At 46.9% G+C, this 19,057-nt stretch overlaps 1 protein-coding gene across 2 annotated transcripts; it reads left to right on the top strand.

Annotated features, from left to right (window-relative positions):
- The first annotated feature begins 585 nt into the window (after positions 1-585).
- LOC137536441 (oocyte zinc finger protein XlCOF22-like) lies at positions 586-17,552 on the top strand. Of its 2 annotated transcripts, XM_068258642.1 has the most exons (8): positions 586-634; positions 1,158-1,277; positions 1,453-1,587; positions 7,513-7,590; positions 7,678-7,834; positions 7,961-8,058; positions 8,171-8,312; positions 14,827-17,552. In XM_068258642.1, the coding sequence occupies exons 2-8, from the start codon at positions 1,182-1,184 to the stop codon at positions 16,254-16,256; spliced, it is 2,136 nt and encodes a 711-aa protein (XP_068114743.1). In that variant the 5' UTR covers positions 586-634; positions 1,158-1,181; the 3' UTR covers positions 16,257-17,552. The 2 variants fall into 2 exon arrangements, with proteins under 2 accessions (XP_068114743.1, XP_068114744.1); XM_068258643.1 differs by lacking the exons at positions 586-634; positions 1,158-1,277; positions 1,453-1,587 and adding an exon at positions 2,124-2,139.
- Positions 17,553-19,057: the final 1,505 nt, after the last annotated feature.

The raw sequence follows: 19,057 nt of genomic DNA, 5'->3' as shown, positions 1-19,057 counted from the left end.
TATCTGTCAAAATTGTCAGAAACACCTGATCTGCTGCATGCTTGTTCAGGGCCTATGGCTGAAAGTATTAGAGGCAGAGGATTAGCAGGATAGCCAGGTAACTGGTATTGCTTAAATAGAAACAAATATGGCAGCCTCCATATACCTCTCACTACAGTTCTCCTTTAACCACTACACGGTCAGAGGCAATGACAATTTTAATGCCCCCCCCCCCCCCCTTGACCCCCTGCAGGCAGCCCCAATCAATTGATTGAAATGAAGGAATGGGGGTAAATCTACCTAAAAATTATCTTGTTACAACCAACTCATGCAACAATAATCTAGGCTGCAAAAACAGAAGAAATTATAGAATAATAGGTATTGTTTTGTTATCAACCTATAGAATAAAAGTATTTTTGGTAAAAAAAAGAAAAAAAAAGAAGAGATTAATTAGGAGGAAACAATACTTATGCTGAGGAGTTTCTCAGTGACAGCCCTGTAGAAAGCTTTTGCATTTTCAGTGAATACATGTCAATTCTTCTACTGTCCACAAGATGGCAATCACACTTTCATACAATGAGAAAAAACATTCAGGAAATGGAAACAACAGATGTCAAAATAGGAGGAAGAGAGGAAACATTGCTGGGACTGGCAGGTGATATTATATTTTTTTTCTGCAAACATTTGATATTATTATAATACATTTACCTCTGGTATATTCCACAGCGCTATATACAGAGATCACTGATCTATTTTCATCAGCCTTTGCACAACAGGAGCTTACACTCCACAGCACTGTTCAGAGATCACTGATCCATTCCCATCAGTTTCTGCACCACAGGAGCTTACACTCTACTGTCCTCACCGCAGTCACACACTATGATTATACATGTATATCGCTCTGACATATTCCACAGCGCTGTACAGAGATCACTGATCCATCCCCATCAGTCTCTGCACCAGAGGAGCTTACAATCTAATGTCCTCACCACACTCGCACACTATCATTATTACACCACTTTGCACATTTTCTCCATCTTTTTCACAAAGCTGAATGCAATTTGTTGTTTTATCTGCTGTTTCTGCAGCTGCTTTTTCTGTTTCCTTGGCGGCCTTTAGGAATATATAATCCAGAGTTGTACCATCCAAATAATCCTCACTTCATTATCCCTTTTCAGAGCAGAGCATCCTGGAAGTATCACATGACCACGTCATTAAGGATGGAGGAGGACTGGCGTCACATGACTGAGAGGATATTCAACCTCACCCTGGAGATCATCTGCCTGATGACTCGAGAGGTGAGGAGGATTCTGGGAGGTCACATGATATCACTGTTTACTCTGTCAATAAATCACATACCTGACCAAGAGGGTTCAGGAGAATTCAGAGAATTCTGTTAAAGTCATGTGATATCAGTATGGTGGGGGGTTTCCAGCGAGTCATGTAACATTATTTGTTGGTCTTTCCATCCAGAGTTTTTCTCCACTGAAGTCTGGTGATCATGTGACCATCACCGCACCTCACCCTCACTCCATTGTGTCAAAGAGCAAAGCCAAGCAGAAGATTCTTGAGGTCACCAACAAAATCATTGAGCTGCTGATGGGAGAGGTGAGCAGCGGTGGGAATTATGGGACATTATCCAGTAGCAGGAGGGAAGTGTCTGGTGGTCGGGGTGTCTCACTGAGCTTCTGGTGGGAGAGGTGAGCAGTGCTGGGAATTCTGGGATATTATCCAGTAACAGGAGGGGACTTTTTGGTGGTCGGGGTGTGTCATTAAGCTGCTGATGGGAGAGGTGAGCAGTGCTGGGAATTCTAGGATATTATCCAGTAACAGGAGGGGAGTGTCTGGTGGTCGGGGTGTGTCACTGAGCTTCTGGAGGGAGAGGTGAGCAGTGCTGGGAATTCTGGGATATTATCCAGTAACAGGAGGAGAGTGTCTGGTGGTTGGGGTGTGTCACTGAGCTTCTGGTGGGAGAAGTGAGCAGTGCTGGGGATTATGGGACATTATCTAGTAATGGCTGGGTAGTGTCTAGTGGTGGGGGTTTGTCACTGAGCTGCTGGCTGGAGAGGTGAGCAGTGCTAGGAATTCTGGGATATTATCTAGTAACAGGAGGGGAGTGTTTGGTGGTCGGGGTGTGTCATTGAGCTGCTGATGGGAGAGGTGAGCAGTGCTGGGGATTATGGGACATCATCTAGTAATGGCTGGGTAGTGTCTAGTGGTGGGGGTTTGTCACTGAGCTGCTGGCTGGAGAGGTGAGCAGTGCTAAGAATTCTGGGATATTATCCATAACAGAAGGGATTTGTTTGGTGGTTCGGGGTGTGTCATTGAGCTGCTGATGGGAAAGGTGAGCAGTGCTTGGAATTATGGGACATTATCCAGTAATGGGAGGGGAGTATCTGTTAGTCAGGATGTGTTGTGATCTGGGATGTCTCTGTGGAGGGATAATGAAGGAGGTAGAAGCTACAGTATGTGTAGATAATGAGCAGTGGCGTAGCTAAGGAACTGTGGGCCCCGATGCAAGTTTTACAATGGGCCCCCCCTCCAAGTATTCTATAAATAATTGATATGGCACACCAAAACCTGCCAATGGCAACTGCAGTGTCGGAGGTGCAAGAAGGGGATGGGGAACAGCTAGTTAATGATTACCACTATTCAAAGTATCTATAGAAGTGATTATTTTGAGCACAGGACCAATAGAGAGCTAATACCGCAGTTGAGGGAGGGCCCTTTGGGGCCCCTCTGGCCCAAAGGCCCCGATGCGGTTGCAACCCCTATTGCTATGCCCCTGATAATAAGGTTATAGGTTATGGAATGGAGCCTTCACTTGTCATTAACCAACAGCTTAGATATTTGAATGGAGCTTTTAGTGAGATTCTGAGTTAATGTAGAGAGGGTGACTACCATGTATAGGTCCTCACCCTTATTAACCTCCCTGGTGGTAAGCCCGAGCCGCGCAGGAGGATTTCTCAGGCCCTGCTGGGCCGATTTGCACACTTTTTTTATTGCAACACGCAGCTAGCACTTTGCTAGCTGCGTGTGCACTCTGATCGCCGCCGCTACTCACCGATTAGCCGCCGCCACTCGCCGCGCCGGGCCCCCCAGACTCCGTGCGCTGCCTGGCTAATCAGTGCCAGGCAGCGCTGAGGGGTACATCGGGACTGCCAATGAAGTCACGACGTCGGTGACGTCATGCCGCCCGTCGCCATGGCGACGGGGGAAGCCCTCCAGGAAATCCCGTTCTTTGAACGGGATTTCCTGATCGGAGATCGCCGAAGGGCTCGCTACATGATTTCGAAAATAATAAATTAAAAAAAACTACTCTGCTGCCCCCTGGCGGTTTTTAATAGACCGCCAGGGAGGTTAATATTATTAAACTTTATTTGTAAAGCACTAACATATTACGCAGCGCTGTACAATAGATAGGGGATAAATTACAGCACATGTTACACATGCATATTATAGTGTTCAACAATGGTATACAAAATAGTGATGTAACAATATTGAGAAAAGTATTGCAGTCGATTCACTGATTCCATATGGTAACAAAGAAGAGCACACGGGGAGGAGCGCCCTGCCAAATAGGCTACAATCTAAAGGTTGGGGGAGGGGGTCACATGGGGGGAGGGTGTTCGTTCAAGGGAAGGGGTGACGCTATAAGGTGGGGTAGTAATGGTGAACAGATGGGTTTTTAAAGCAAATCTAAAGCAAAAAGTAAACTTATGAGATAATGAATTATATGTGAAGTATGGATAATAAATACAACATTAGAAGCAAAGAAAAAAGTCTCATATTTATGTTTTCAGCTATATAGCTTTATTTATAACATTGCACCAGACTGTCACAGTTTAAGATCTAGAATCCACATTCTGCCTTTTAAGCTGCAAAACAAAGCAGAAGTATTGACCATTTGAACTTTTCATGCAGTAAAACCTTATATCAAGCTGTCTCTGTTTATTGGTGGTTAAGGCTCTTCAGAAAAATGGGACTGACTTTGATTAAGTTGGTTTAGTAGCACAGAGAAGCTCTTTTGCATAGATAACAAAACTTTTTTTTAACTCTTCTATACTGGAAACCAGAAAGGGACTTCATGTAAATTCTTAGTAGGGCTGGTATCATATGTGAATGTATTACTGTCATCATGTCACATGTTGCTTCAGATTCACTTTAAAGAGAACCCGAGGTGGTTTCTAAGAATGATATCCGCACACAGAGGCTGGGTCTGCTTATATTGCCCAGCCTCTGTTGCTATCTCAATCCCCCCTAAGTTCCCCCTGTGCTCTGCTATGAATAAATCACAGCCGTGCTGTCGACGTGCACCGAGTCGCAGCGGGCTGTGTTTACCTATGTGGTGTCACTCTCACCACTCCCCCGCCTCCTGCATAGCTCCGGACCCCGCCCGCGTCCCTTCCCTCCCCGCTGATTGGAGGGAATGGACGCGGGCGGGGACCGGAGCTATGCAGGAGGCGGGGGGAGGGGGGAGCGGCGAGAGTGACACTACATAGGTAAACACAGCCCGCTGCGTGTCGACAGCGCGGCTGCGATTTATGAGGGCATAGCAGAGCGCAGGGGGAACTTAGGGGGGATTGAGATAGCAACAGAAGCTGGGCAATATAAGCAGACCCAACCTAGGTGTGCGGATATAATTCTTAGAAACCACCTCGGGTTCTCTTTAACGCCTGCTTGAATGAGTTGAAGGTGGAGGTGAGCCTGATGGGGGAGGAAGTTCCATAGAGTAGGGGCTGCTCTGGAGACGTCCTGGTACATCACCAGTGAGCAAGTGATGGGTGGATGGTGGACAGCCACAGAGTGCTGAAGGAGCAGAGTGAGTGGGTTTGGGAGTATCTCTGGTCAAAATCTGAGATGTATGAAGTTTGAATCAATGGACCACACATTCCATCATCTGGTCTCTCTGTGGTAATTAGAGTCTAACAAAATGGTTAAAGGAATACTATCGATTCACATATTTTTTTAATTGACACAGGAATTGTTTGGGAAGAGCTGCTAAGTACTGGTGTATACAGTGGCTTGCAAAAGTATTCGGCCCCCTTGAAGTTTTTAACATTTTGTCACATTACTGCCACAAACGTGAGTCAATTTTATTGGAATTCAACATGAAAGACCAATACAAAGTGGTGTACACATGAGAAGTGGAACGAAAATCATGCATGATTCCAAACATGTTTTACAAATAAATAACTGCAAAGTGGGGTGTCCATAATTATTCGGCCCCCTTTGGTCTGAGTGCAGTCAGTTGCCCATAGACATTGCCTGATGAGTGCTAATGACTAAATAAAGTGCACCTGTGTGTTATCTAATGTCAGTACAAATACAGCTGCTCTGTGACGGCCTCAGAGGTTGTCTAAGAGAATATTGGAAGCAACAACACCATAAAGTCCAGAGAACATACCAGACAGGTCAGGGATAAAGTTATTGAGAAATTTAAAGCAGGCTTAGGCTACAAATGGGTTTCCAAAGCCTTGAACATCTCACAGAGCACTATTCAAGCGATCATTCAGAAATGGAAGGAGTATGGCACAACTGTGAACCTACCAAGACAAGGCCGTCCACATAAGCTCACAGGCCGAACAAGGAGAGCGCTGATCAGAAATGCAGTCAAGAGGCCCATGGTGACTCTGGACAAGCTGCAGAGATCTACAGATCAGGTGGGGCAATCTGTCCATAGCACAACTATTAGTCGTGCACTGCACAAAGTTGGCCTTTATGAAAGAGTGGCAAGAAGAAAGCCATTGTTAACAGAAAAGAATAAGAAGTCCCGTTTGCAGTTTGCCACAAGTCATGTGGGGGACACAGCAAACATGTGGAAGAAGGTGCTCTGGTCAGATGAGACCAAAATGGAACTTTTTGGCCAAAATGCAAAACGCTATGTGTGGCAGAAAACTAACACTGCACACCACTCTGAACACACCACCCCTACTGTCAAATATGGTGGTGACAGCATCATGTTCTGGGTGTGCTTCTCTTTAGCAGGGACAGGGAAGCTTGTCAGAGTTGATGGGAAGATGGATGGAGCAAAATACAGGGAAATCTTGGAAGAAAACCTCTTGGAGTCTGCAAAACACTTGAGACTGGGGCAGAGGTTCACCTTCCAGCAGGACAACGACCCTAAACATAAAGCCAGGGCAACAATGGAATGGTTTAAAAGAAAACATATCCATGTGTTAGAATGGCCCAGTCAAAGTCCAGATGTAAATCCAATCGAGAATCTGTGGCAAGATCTAAAAACTGCTATTCACAAACGCTGTCCATCTAATCTGACTGAGCTGGAGCTGTTTTGCAAAGAAGAATGGGCAAGGATTTCAGCCTCTAGATGTGCAAAGCTGGTAGAGACATACCCTAAAAGACTGGCAGCTGTAATTGCAGCAAAAGGTGGTTCTACAAAGTATTGACTGAGGGGGCTGAATAATTACGCACACCCCACTTTGCAGTTATTTATTTGTAAAAAATGTTTGTAATCATTTATGACTTTTTGTTCCACTTCTCACATGTACACCACTTTGTATTGGTCTTTCACGTAGAATTCCAATAAAATTGATTCATGTTTATGGCAGTAATGTGGCAAAATGTGGAAAACTTCAAGGGGGCCGAATACTTTTGCAAGCCACTGTACATTTTAGTAGCAACCTCTTTGTTTACTGTTATCAAAATACTTTCAAACTTTACTGCCGCCAAAACTGAAGGCAGACTGAGCCATGAGGAGAGGGGAAATTCCCCTCACACTTGATCAGTTAACTCTATGTGTAACTCCCTGTGTGACAGAGCTAACAGCTGCAGCTTCTGTGTCCTGTGTTTCTGACTGAAGTGTCTGAAGATAGCAGAGGAAATGTAACTAATTGTCACAGCTTTTCATACTGTTTTTGCTTTCAGAGTTTGATATGTTTGATATTTACTTTCTGTAGTCTGCTTCAATGCACAGCCAGAGTTTCATATCAGACACCCCTTCTGCAATTGATTTGTCCCAATATAGCTAAATCCTGCCCTCAATAAATTACAGCTTTTGCCTCTGATGTTTAACATGAAAAGTAGGAAAACGTTTACACAGCTACTTAGACATTATTTGTACATTGTCATTTTAGAACACTTGGTTGGCAGGTTTCAGAAATTAGCTTCAGCAGAGCTCTTAAAATATTTATTGCTAGACAGTTGAATATAAATTTGCCTCCTTAAAACAGAAGGTATTTGTGAATATTCAGCTTTAAGTGGAGCTACTGTGGTTACCCATGATGCGTCACTCCTGAATATACAAATCATCTCATTATGCCCCTGAAATCCAGTCACACATCCACAGCCACTGGTGTATAGTGAGCCTGCAGCTTACAAAATAAATTCAGCATTGCTTTTTAGTAAGAATGCTTTTTGGTCTCTTTCAGTCCCTTATACTTTCCTAGTGGTTCTGGGTCACCATGAGCTGTCTGGGTACTCTGCTGAACTATTGCAGCTCAACTTAGTCATTCTATGATTTTTCACAAATCGTAACCCTTACTGTATTATCTCACCATGGCTAATTCCCTGCAGGAAGAGGAGGATCCTCTGGAAGGAGAGAAGGATCAGGATGAGAACATTGTGATGGAAGATCACAAGATCCAACGCCAGGTAGAAGATGGATAACCAATACAATTTTTTATTTATTTATTTAACTGCTTTGATACAGTTATTATTATTATTTCCCTATACTTTCAGAGCAAAAGCCTAACTGATATCAATATTATCATTAAAGAAGAGATAAAAGTTGAAGAGGAGGAAATTGAGATAGAGGGATGGCAGGATCTAGAAGGACACAAGGACATCTACAAGGACATCATGATGGAGAAACATCCGTTCCTCACATCATCACCCGGTAAGAGGAGACTTTCATTTTTTGTAAAGGAGAGAGCAGTATGGAGGGTACACCTAGATCCCCCATCATCTGATAATCACATAGATACAATATACAGTATTCAGTCAGTTTGTGTGTTTCCTACAGATGGATCCAGTAAGCGAAACGCACCAGAGACATGTACAGGTCCTTTTCCTTCCCAGGACTGTCCCCAGGAAGAACACAGCTATGCTCGTCCTTCTCAGGTATATGCAACTAAAGATTTTTAACAAATCGAGATTAACTATTTCTTGATAGACAATTAATCATTGTTATTGTAGAAGTGTTATTTTTATCATTATGAATTTGTGAACTTAGGGTGCAAAACTGACTGATACCCGACTTCAGTTGAAAGAAGAAGAAGAGGAGACACAAGTGGAAGGAGATCACCAGTCTATGGAAGAGGGTGACAGGATGGAGAAGATAAAAGAAAAGGAATCTTCTCTGGGTATCGGAATAGGTATGTAATAGATATTAACATCCACATCCCTCAGTATAAAAACATAGTACCAACAAATGAGGAGGAGATACTGGACACCATATGAAAGGCCCATCTCCATTCCTCAGTATAACATCATAGTACCAACAAATGAGGAGGAGATACTGGACACCATATGAAAGGCCCATCTCCATTCCTCAGTATAACATCATAGTACCAACAAATGAGGAGGAGATACTGTACACCATATGAAAAGTCCATCTCCATTCCTCAGTATAGCATCATAGTACCAAAAAATGAGGAGGAGATACTGTACACTATATGAAAGGTCCATCTCCATTCCTCAGTATAACATCATAGTACCAACAAATGAGGAGGAAATACTGTACACCATATGAAAGGTCCATCTCCATTCCTCAGTAAAGTTGGGCCGAACCTCCGATTTTAGGTTCGCGAACCGGGTTCGCGAACTTTCGCGGAACATTCGGTTCGCGTTAAAGTTCACGAACCGCAATAGACTTCAATGGGGATGCGAACTTTGAAAAAAAAAAATTATGCTGGCCACAAAAGTGATGGAAAAGATGTTTCAAGGGGTCTAACACCTGGAGGGGGGCATGGCGGAGTGGGATACACGCCAAAAGTCCCCGGGAAAAATCTGGATTTGACGCAAAGCAGCGTTTTAAGGGCAGAAATCACATTGAATGCTAAATGACAGGCCCAAAGTGCTTTCAAACATCTTGCATGTGTATACAACAATCAGGTAGTGTAATTAAGGTACTGCTTCACACTGACACACCAAACTCACCGTGTAACGCAGCGCAAACAGCTGTTTGTGTAGTGACGGCCGTGCTGGACTGGTGCGCACCATGGCGAGAGTGCAGGTTTTGGTGGCTTTACAGCCCATATGGTCGCCTGGCTGATGTAGCTGAATGACAGAACAGTGACTGTCCAGCTGATCAAATTTGGTCTGACCACAATGAAGCAACGACCTTATTGTCTTTTGTGTGCCCCCCGAGACACTCATCTAGGCACCGGTCATTGCTTCATTGTGATACGCAAGCCCCTTCACCACGGCAAGGTAATGATCACGAAGGGGAATGGGCGCATGTACATGCCTTTTCTTTTGTTGTTGCAGCTGCCCGCAGTGCAGCCAGAAAAATTAGGCAGTCATGTACACGCACCAGAAAAATTATTACAGCGGCCGCTGCTAGCAGCGGCCTAAAAAATTCAGCAATCCGCCTGGAGTCCCGGACCCTGTTGGTGGTGGCGGAGAAGGTAGTCAAGCGGCCTGCAGGCAGACATGCTGTGTGGAGGGACTGGGAGCGACTTAGTCTTCTTGGGGCAGGCCAGGCAGCCAGTCACACGGCGTGCAGGCAGAGATGCTGTGTGTGCGGGGACTGACTTAGTCTTGGGGCGAGCAGCAGCCCTCCGGGATCCATGCCTCATTCATTTTGATAAAGGTGAGGTACTTAACACTTTTGTGACTTAGGCGACTTCTCTTCTCAGTGACAATGCCTCCAGCTGCGCTGAAGGTCCTTTTTGACAGGACGCTTGCGGCAGGGCAGGAGAGAAGTTGGATGTCAAATTGGGACAGCTCTGGCCACAGGTCAAGCCTGCGCACCCAGTAGTTCAAGGGTTCCTCATCGCTGTTCACAGCAGTGTCTACATCTACACTTAAGGCCAGGTAGTCGGCTACCTGCCGTTCCAGGCGTTTGTGGAGGGTGGATCCGGAAGGGCTACGGCGAGGCGTTGGACTAAAGAACCTCCGCATGTCCGACATCACCATGAGATCGCTGGAGCGTCCTGTCTTTGACTGCGTGGACACGGGAGGAGGATTAGTGGCAGTGGTACCTTGCTGGCGTTGTGCTGTCACATCACCCTTAAAGGCATTGTAAAGCATAGTTGACAGCTGGTTCTGCATGTGCTGCATCCTTTCCACCTTCAGGTGAGTTGGTAACAGGTCCGCCACTTTGTGCCTGTACCGAGGGTCTAGTAGTGTGGCCACCCAGTACAGCTTATTCCCCTTGAGGTTTTTTATACGGGGGTCCCTCAACAGGCAGGACAGCATAAGAGACGACATCTGCACAAAGTCGGATCCAGTACCCTCCATCTCCTCTTGCTCTTCCTCAGTGACGTCACGTAAGTCAACCTCCTCCCCCCAGCCGCGAACAATACCACGGGAAGGTTGAGCAGCACAAGCCCCCTGCGACGCCTGCTGCGGGTGTTCTCCTGCCGCCGTCCCCTCCTCCTCCTCCTCCCCCAAAGAAACACCTTGCTCATCATCCTCTGAGTCTGACTCATCTTCTGCACATGACTTCTCTTCTTCCTCCTCCTCCCCCCTCTGTGCTGCCGCAGGTGTTGAGGAAACAGCTGGGTCTGATGAAAATTGGTCCCATGCCTGTTCCTGCCGTAACGGTTCCTGGTCACGCTCATTCGCAGCTTCATCCGCCACTCTACGCACAGCACGCTCCAAGAAGTAAGCGTAGGGAATTAAGTCGCTGATGGTGCCCTCACTGCGTCTCACCAGGTTGGTCACCTCCTCAAACGGCCGCATGAGCCCGCATGCATTTTTCATCAGTGTCCAGTTGTCGGGCCAGAACATCCCCATCTTCCCAGACTGTTTCATTCTACTGTAGTTGTAGAGGTACTGGGTGACGGCTTTCTTCTGTTCTAGCAGGCGGGAGAACATGAGCAGGGTCGAATCCCAGCGAGTCGGGCTATCGCAAATGAGGCGTCTCATCGGCATGTTGTTTTTCCGCTGAATTTCCGCAAAGCGTGCCATGGCTGTGTAAGACCGCCTCAAATGCCCACAGAACTTCCTGGCCTGCTTCAGGACATCCGCTAAGCCAGGGTACTTTGCCACAAATCTTTGAACAACTAGATTCATGACATGTGCCATGCAGGGTATGTGTGTCAGTTTCCCCATATGCAAAGCGGCAAGCAGATTGCTGCCGTTGTCGCACATCACGTTGCCTATCTCCAGGTGGTGCGGGGTCAGCCACTCATCCACCTGTTTCTTAAGAGCAGCCAGGAGAGCTGCTCCAGTGTGACTCTCCGTTTTGAGACTAGACATGTCTAAGATGGCGTGACACCGTCGTACCTGGCATGCAGCATAGGCCCTGCGGAGCTGGGGCTGTGTAGCTGGAGAGGAGAACTGCCACTCAGCCAAGGAGGAGGAGGACAGCGAAGAGCATGTAGCAGGAGGAGAGGAGGTGGCAGGAGGCCTGCCTGCAAGCCGTGGAGGTGTCACAATTTGGTCCGCTGCGCCCTGCTTGCCATCGTTCACCACCAGGTTGACCCAATGGGCTGTGTACGTAATGTAGCGGCCCTGCCCGTGCTTGGCAGACCAGGCATCCGTGGTCAGGTGTACCCTTGACCCAACGCTCTTTGCAAGAGATGACACCACTTGCCTCTCAACTTCACGGTGCAGTTGGGGTATGGCCTTTCTCGAAAAATAAGTGCGGCCTGGCATCTTCCACTGCGGTGTTCCGATGGCCACAAATTTACGGAAGGCCTCAGAGTCCACCAGCCGGTATGGTAACAGCTGGCGAGCTAACAGTTCCGCCACGCCAGCTGTCAGACGCCGGGCAAGGGGGTGACTGGCCGAAATTGGCTTCTTCCGCTCAAACATTTCCTTCACGGACACCTGACTGCTGCTGTGGGCAGAGGAGCAGGAAGCGCTCAAGGGCAGAGGCGGAGTGGAGGAGGGTGCCTGTGAAGGTGGAAGGGAAAAAGCGGCAGAAGCAGATGATGCACCTGAAGGAGGAAGAGGAAAAGGAGGGTGACTTTTCTTTTGTGTGCTGCTGCTGCTTTTGCTCAGGTGGCCATCCCATTGCTGTTTGTGCCTTTTCTCCAGGTGCCTTCGTAAGGCACTTGTCCCTACATGAGTGTTGGCCTTTCCACGGCTCAATTTTTGTTGGCAGAGCGAACAGATGGCTTTGGTCCGATCTGAGGCACACACATTAAAAAATTTCCACACCGCTGAGCCACCCTGGGATGTGGGCACTATGGGGACCTCAGCAGCTGATGCTGAAGGGCAAGTTGGCTGGCTGTACATAGGTGGCGATACATGGTGCCGGACACTGCCACCAGCTGTTTCTGACGAAGAGCTGCCCCAGCTTCTTTCAGCAGCTTCTCTCCTCCTACTACTCTCTGACTCCCCCTCTGAACTGTCCCCCTCTTCATCTCCTCTATTGGGAACATACAGAGGATCCCTATCATCGTCATCATCGTAATCATCCTGCCCAGCTTCGCTTGCCTCAGACAAATCCAAACATGCACCATCAGTAGGTCCTTCATCCTCCTTACACGTTACATCCATAGTGTTGCCGCGTAACTCAGACATATGAGCTGGTGAAAATTCATCTGGCTGTAACAACAATGGCTGTGCATCAGTGATTTCAACACTAAATAATTCTTGCGAAGTGTCAAATGCAGCGGAAGTGGTGCTAGTAGTAGCGCTGGTGGCTGAGCAAGATGAGGTGTTCTGTGTCGCTAAATACTCAACCACGTCCTGACAATCTTGGGAGGTGATGGGACGTGCCTTCTTCCGAGCACTGTACTGTGGGCCAGGTCCACACGAAATTACATTTACACGACCTCGCGCAGACCTGCCGGGTGGCCTTCCTCTGGCTCTGGCACTACCTCTTCCTCTACCTGTTTTGTCCATATCGGGTATGCACGGAGTGGTATATCACACTGCGTGCACTCACGTAGGTAGGTGGGTTCACTTAACTGCACAGGTATGCGCACTGATGCGGTGGGTTCACTGAACAGAACAGGTATACAGTGGCGGGTTCACAGAACAGGTATGCAGTGGCAGGTTCACTGAACAGAACAGGTATGCAGTGGCGGGTTCACTGAACAGTACAGGTATACAGTGGCGGGTTCACTGAACACAACAGGTATGCAGTGGTGGGTTCACTGAACAGAACAGGTATACTGTAGTGGGTCCACTGAACAGAACAGGTATACAGTAGCGGGTCCACTGAACAGTACAGGTATACAGTGGCGGGTTCACAGAACAGGTATGCAGTGGCGGGTTCACTGAACAGTACAGGTATACAGTGGCGGGTTCACTGAACACAACAGGTATACAGTAGCGGGTCCACTGAACAGAACAGGTATGCAGTGGCGGGTTCACTGAACAGAACAGGTATACAGTGGCGGGTTCACTGAACAGAACAGGTATACAGTGGCAGGTTCACTGAACAGAACAGGTATACAGTAGCGGGTCCACTGAACAGAACAGGTATGCAGTGGCGGGTTCACTGAACAGAACAGGTATACAGTGGCGGGTTCACTGAACAGAACAGGTATACAGTGGCAGGTTCACTGAACAGAACAGGTATGCAGTGGCGGGTTCACTGAACAGAACAGGTATACAGTAGCGGGTCCACTGAACAGTACAGGTATACAGTGGCGGGTTCACTGAACAGAACAGGTATATAGTAGCGGGTCCACTGAACAGAACAGGTATGCAGTGGCGGGTTCACTGAACAGAACAGGTATACAGTGGCGGGTTCACTGAACACAACAGGTATGCAGTGGCGGGTTCACTGAACAGAACAGGTATACAGTAGCGGGTCCACTGAACAGAACAGGTATGCAGTGGCGGGTTCACAGAACAGGTATGCAGTGGCAGGTTCACTGAACACAACAGGTATGCAGTGGCAGGTTCACTGAACAGGTATACAGTGGCGGGTCCACTGAACAGAACAGGTATGCAGTGGCAGGTTCACTGAACACAACAGGTATGCAGTGGTGGGTTCACAGAACAGGTATGCAGTGGCAGGTTTACTGAACAGGTATGCAGTGGTGGGTTCACTGAACAGGTATGCAGTGGTGGGTTCACAGTACAGGTATGCAGTGGTGGGTTCACAGTACAGGTATGCAGTGGTGGGTTCACAGTACAGGTATGCAGTGGTGGGTTAGCAGAACAGGTATGCAGTGGTGGGTTCACTGAACAGGTATGCAGTGGTGGGTTCACAGTACAGGTATGCAGTGGTGGGTTCACAGAACAGGTATGCAGCCAGGAACAAGCTAAGCCTAACTAATCTTTCCCTATGAGAGACAGTCTGCAGCAGCTCACCCTACTCTCACTAATGCAGGCACACGAGTGACCGTAATGGCCGCCGCTGCCTGCCTTATATAAGGGGGGTGGGGCTCCAGGGGCTAGTGTAGCCTAATTGGCTACACTGGGCCTGCTGACTGTGATGTAGAGGGTCAAAGTTGACCCTCCATGTGCATTATGGGGCGAACCGAACTTCCGCAAAGGTTCGCCTGCGGGACGCGAACGCGAACCACGGAAGTTCGCATGAAACCGTTCGCAGGCGAACCGTTCGGCCCAACTCTATTCCTCAGCATAACATTATAGTACCAACAAAGGAGGGGGAAATACTGTATACCTATTATTATTATTAATAATTGTACCAATAAGCTAAGTAAGAGTGGTGACTACTAGATCAACATATGTGACTCCTGAGTTTAAACCATAAAACAGACTCTTAGTAATATGATGTTTTTATTCCAACAGATGGAGAATATGTCAGGAGCCACTCAGAGGGACATCTTATGTCACACCCAGATGAAACGCTAGGAGATAGTGGTTTCATCCAATGTTCTCCAGAGAGAAACTCTGACAGTTGTCACAAATGTCCCAGATATTCTACTGCAAACAGATCACCAGATCCATCTAAACCTGAGGAATCTTCTCATGAATTATATCCTATTCCTTCAGATATTGATCCTCATTGTTTTCACAGATCTTTAAAACCAGAGGGACCTTCTGCTCTATCAGATAGCATCAGTGATGAGACACTTCCTCCTTCCATACGTGACCAGACTTCTGCCTTGAACTCATCTCTTGCTGAACTTCAAAGGTCCAACACAGTTCAAGGTCCATTTTCAGAGGGTGGTAAATCATTAAGGACAGAATTACAATTTCTGAGACACCAGAATGTTTCCACCAGTGAAAATAATGTTTCCTGTTCAGTATGCAGCCGATGGTTTTCAGATGCGGAAAGCCTCACGGCCCACAAGAACGAGCACTGGAGCGAGAAGCCGTTGTCCTGTCCGCAGTGCGGCGTAAAGTTCACCAGAAAAGAAAACCTAGTTGTACACCAGCGAATCCACCCCAACGTGTGTTCAGAGTGTGGAAAGAGCCTAAGTAAGGAAGGAGACCTCCTTAATGACCAAACGACTCCCACTGAGGAGCACCCATTTTTGTGTTTAGAGTGCAGGAAACGTTCCGTTCAGAAAGAACTCGAACACCAGCAAAAGCAAACTCCTGTGCATTATTTTCCTTGTTCCGAGTGTGGGAAATGCTTCTCTCGGAAAGGTACCCTTGTTATACACCAGAGAATCCATTTGGCCAAGCGTCCTTTTTCGTGTTCGGATTGCGGGAAAACTTTCACTCAAAATGGTGGCCTCCTCAGACATCGAAGAACCCACTCTGCCGTGCCTTATGTTTGGTGTTTAGAGTGTGGGAAATGTTTCAATCAGAAAGAGGACCTTCTGAGGCACCAACTAGTCCACACTGGTGAGCAGCCTTTCTCCTGTTCTGAGTGTGGAAGAAGTTTCAGTCAGAAAGGAAGTCTTCACAGACACCAGAGGACTCACACGGGCGAGCGCCCTTTTCTGTGTACTGAGTGCGGGAAATGTTTTACCAACAAAGGAACCCTTTTGATGCACATGCGAAGGCACACTGGGGAGCGACCCTATTCCTGTGCTGAGTGTGGAAAATCTTGTATCAAGAAGGGCGATTTACTTAAGCACCAAAGAACACACACAGGAGAGCGTCCTTTCAGGTGTTCAGAATGTGGGAAAGGTTTCTATGAAAAAGGAAACCTTATCAGGCACCAGAAGAGTCACACCAGCAATGATCCCTTTTCCTGCTCAGAGTGTGGGGAAAGTTTTACAAGTAAAGAAAATCTAATTGTACATGAGAAAATGCATGACAGCTGATGCTACTGAGGACAATTTGACGGCTTGTTAAAAATTGGAAGTGCTTGGACCTTAGATCAGTTGTATGAGGGCTGGGAAAAGATTCTCCAGCACTAGAGGCAGAGATTCCAAAGTGCACTCCCCCCTCCCCAATTATACTCACCCCAGTGCAGGTAGCAGATGTGGCCCCTGTATTAGGTAGGTTGCCCCCCTCCTCAATCATGCCCACCCCAGTGTAGGCAGGCAGCACCCTTCACCAGGATAGATAGACAGATGTTCCCTCGGTATTAGTAAGCCCCTCCCCAGGAAAGCTATCCAGATTTCCAACAGTATTAGACACCCCCCTTCCCAGGAGAGATAACCAGATGTGCTCCCAGTATTTGGCAGCCACCTCCACATGATAGATAGGGCGATGTTTCCCCAGTATTAGACAGCCCACTCCCAAGTACAGATAACCAGATGTGCCCCCAGTATTAGGCAACCCACTCCCAAGTACAGATAGCCAGATGTGCCCCCAGTAATAGGCAGTCCCCCAGCACAGATAACCAGATGTGCCCACAGTATTAAGCAGCCCCCCTCCCCAGTACAGATAACTAGATGTGCCCCCAGTATTAGGCAGCCCCCTCCCCAGTACAGATAACTAGATGTGCCCCCAGTATTAGGCAGCCCACTTCCCAGTACAGATAACCAGGTGTGCCCCCAGTATTAGGCAGCCCCCACCCCTACCCAGTACAGATAACCAGATGTGCCCCCAGTATTAGGCAGCCTCCTCCCCAGGATTGATGCTAAATGTTCTTCCAGCATTAGGCAGCCTCCGGTCCCCCCATGCAGAAATGCAAGCAGAGCATAGCCTTGCAGCTTCTGTTCTCTATGTCTCCCTCTGGTGATGTATTCAATGAGACATGGAGAGAAGATGCTGTGAAGACGTGGCTGAACATCCTGGCGCAGTAGAGAGGTGGAAAGCACTTCTAAAGCTCCTCTCACAACTGCAATGGCCAGGCGAGGGGGGCACTCAGTGGGGCACAGGCTACGCTCAGAGCCTCCCCAGCGTCTGCCTTGGCCTGGCCCTGAGTTGTACAATTAGTATAAAGAAAGTCTTACTACTTCAGCTGCAGTACCTGATATTCTCAGGGGAGGGGACAAAGGGCTCCTTAGCCCTCAGAGATATGACAGATCGTGCGCCTGGAATTCCGTTCCTATCTAACCTACCTGTCTGTTATTAAGACAAAAGAAGCATTTTGTGTTAAACACAAATACATTTCTATAGACTAAATATTATTAAATAATAATTGTGCAATGACTTCTCTATATTATATATTAAATATGCTAATTTATACAATATGTTATGATGTTTTTATTGCTATTTTATTAACATTACATTTAAAAAAAAACAACAACACACATCTGGAAATCCTCTTTATGAATGAGTGAGGATAGTTTTGCAAAATGCAATGTCCCTATGTGTACGGGGCGCGGGACGTAGTTGAGGCAAACTCATCTAGGTTGCCAAGTCGCATGCCACTCTCCATCTTTCTGACACTTCCACCTTCACAACTGGACGTTCGACTGTAAAGGAGGAAGTGTCAGGAAGACGGTAAGCAGCATGCAGCGCAATGGCAACAGGCATTCTGTGAAACTGTTCTGCTCGCCCTTATTATTCTCACACTCGGGGTTTATATTCTTGGCTTCAGTGTCGGTTTGGACGCTACAAAGTGTGCTTAGTGTCAGTGAAGTGTATGGACAGTTTACAAAGTCTGCTTGCATATCTGCTGAACACACCTTGTGTGAGATCTGTAGCCTGAGTTCCGTCTGACAGACACCCCTCCCCAAATGCTGGCTATGGGCCTGTGTGCCTGTTGACAAAACCTGTATTGATGTATACTGGAAAAGGTGACCTGGAAAGTAAAACAATTAAATCTTCGTTTACCTCCAGAGAAAGGACAACCAGTGATCATTAGAGATTACAGAAGGTCAATGAATTGGAAATAATTGCAGCTTACATTCAAATTTAGTGGGCTAGACGCATTCATCAGGTAACAGTGCCAGTTGGCTGTAGTAGTGGTGTGTGCATGACTACATGTTTGTATGTTTACAATACTAGTTTAGATCAGCTCACTTCAGTCTTGTGGGTGGCTTGTTCTACAGTGAGTGGGGAGAGGTAAAACCAGCTAAGACTTCTACTCAAAGGAAATCTAGAGAGGGAAGGAAGGGGTCTTTCAGCAGCTCTGCAAGCTGCAGTTTGGTGCTGAAAGATATAGCATAGGAGATGTACTGTATGTCCTACTTTTTAAAATGAGATGAAACTCCCACTAGAAAATGTTTGTGCCTATTCCTAAGTGCAATCATTTTTTTATATTAATATTATCTAGTTCTTTTGGTTTAAAAAATATATATTATTACCCAGTTGATCCTACTCTTATTTTCGGCAAAATGGAAGATGCCAGGCAAACAGAAGCTATCTCAGGCCTTGCTGTTTTTGATAAAAACGCTTTTCTAAGCGCTTTTCCAGAGCGTTTTTTTTTTCATTCACTCCCTGACATAAGTCAGGAAGTGAACTCTTTGACCCGGAAAAGAATAAATACAATGTATTTATTCTTAAAAACGCTTGTGCAATTTCTGCACAAGGCGATTTTGTGAGCGTTTGCATTTTTCCTATATCTTCCATGGAGGCAAAATCGCCTCAAAAATGGTACAGGCACCAAATTGCTGAGCAGATCGGAAACGAACCGCTTAGATGTGAACTCTCTCATAGGGAATCATGCCACAAGCTTTTTTAGGGCGATTTTGAAAACTGCCTGTGCTTAAAAAAAAGAGCAAAAACG

This window comes from Hyperolius riggenbachi, chromosome 10 (genome assembly GCF_040937935.1).
Source record: "Hyperolius riggenbachi isolate aHypRig1 chromosome 10, aHypRig1.pri, whole genome shotgun sequence".
Lineage (NCBI taxonomy): Eukaryota > Metazoa > Chordata > Amphibia > Anura > Hyperoliidae > Hyperolius > Hyperolius riggenbachi.
Note: the sequence above shows the minus strand (reverse complement) of the source record. Positions and strands in the feature narration are given on the sequence as shown.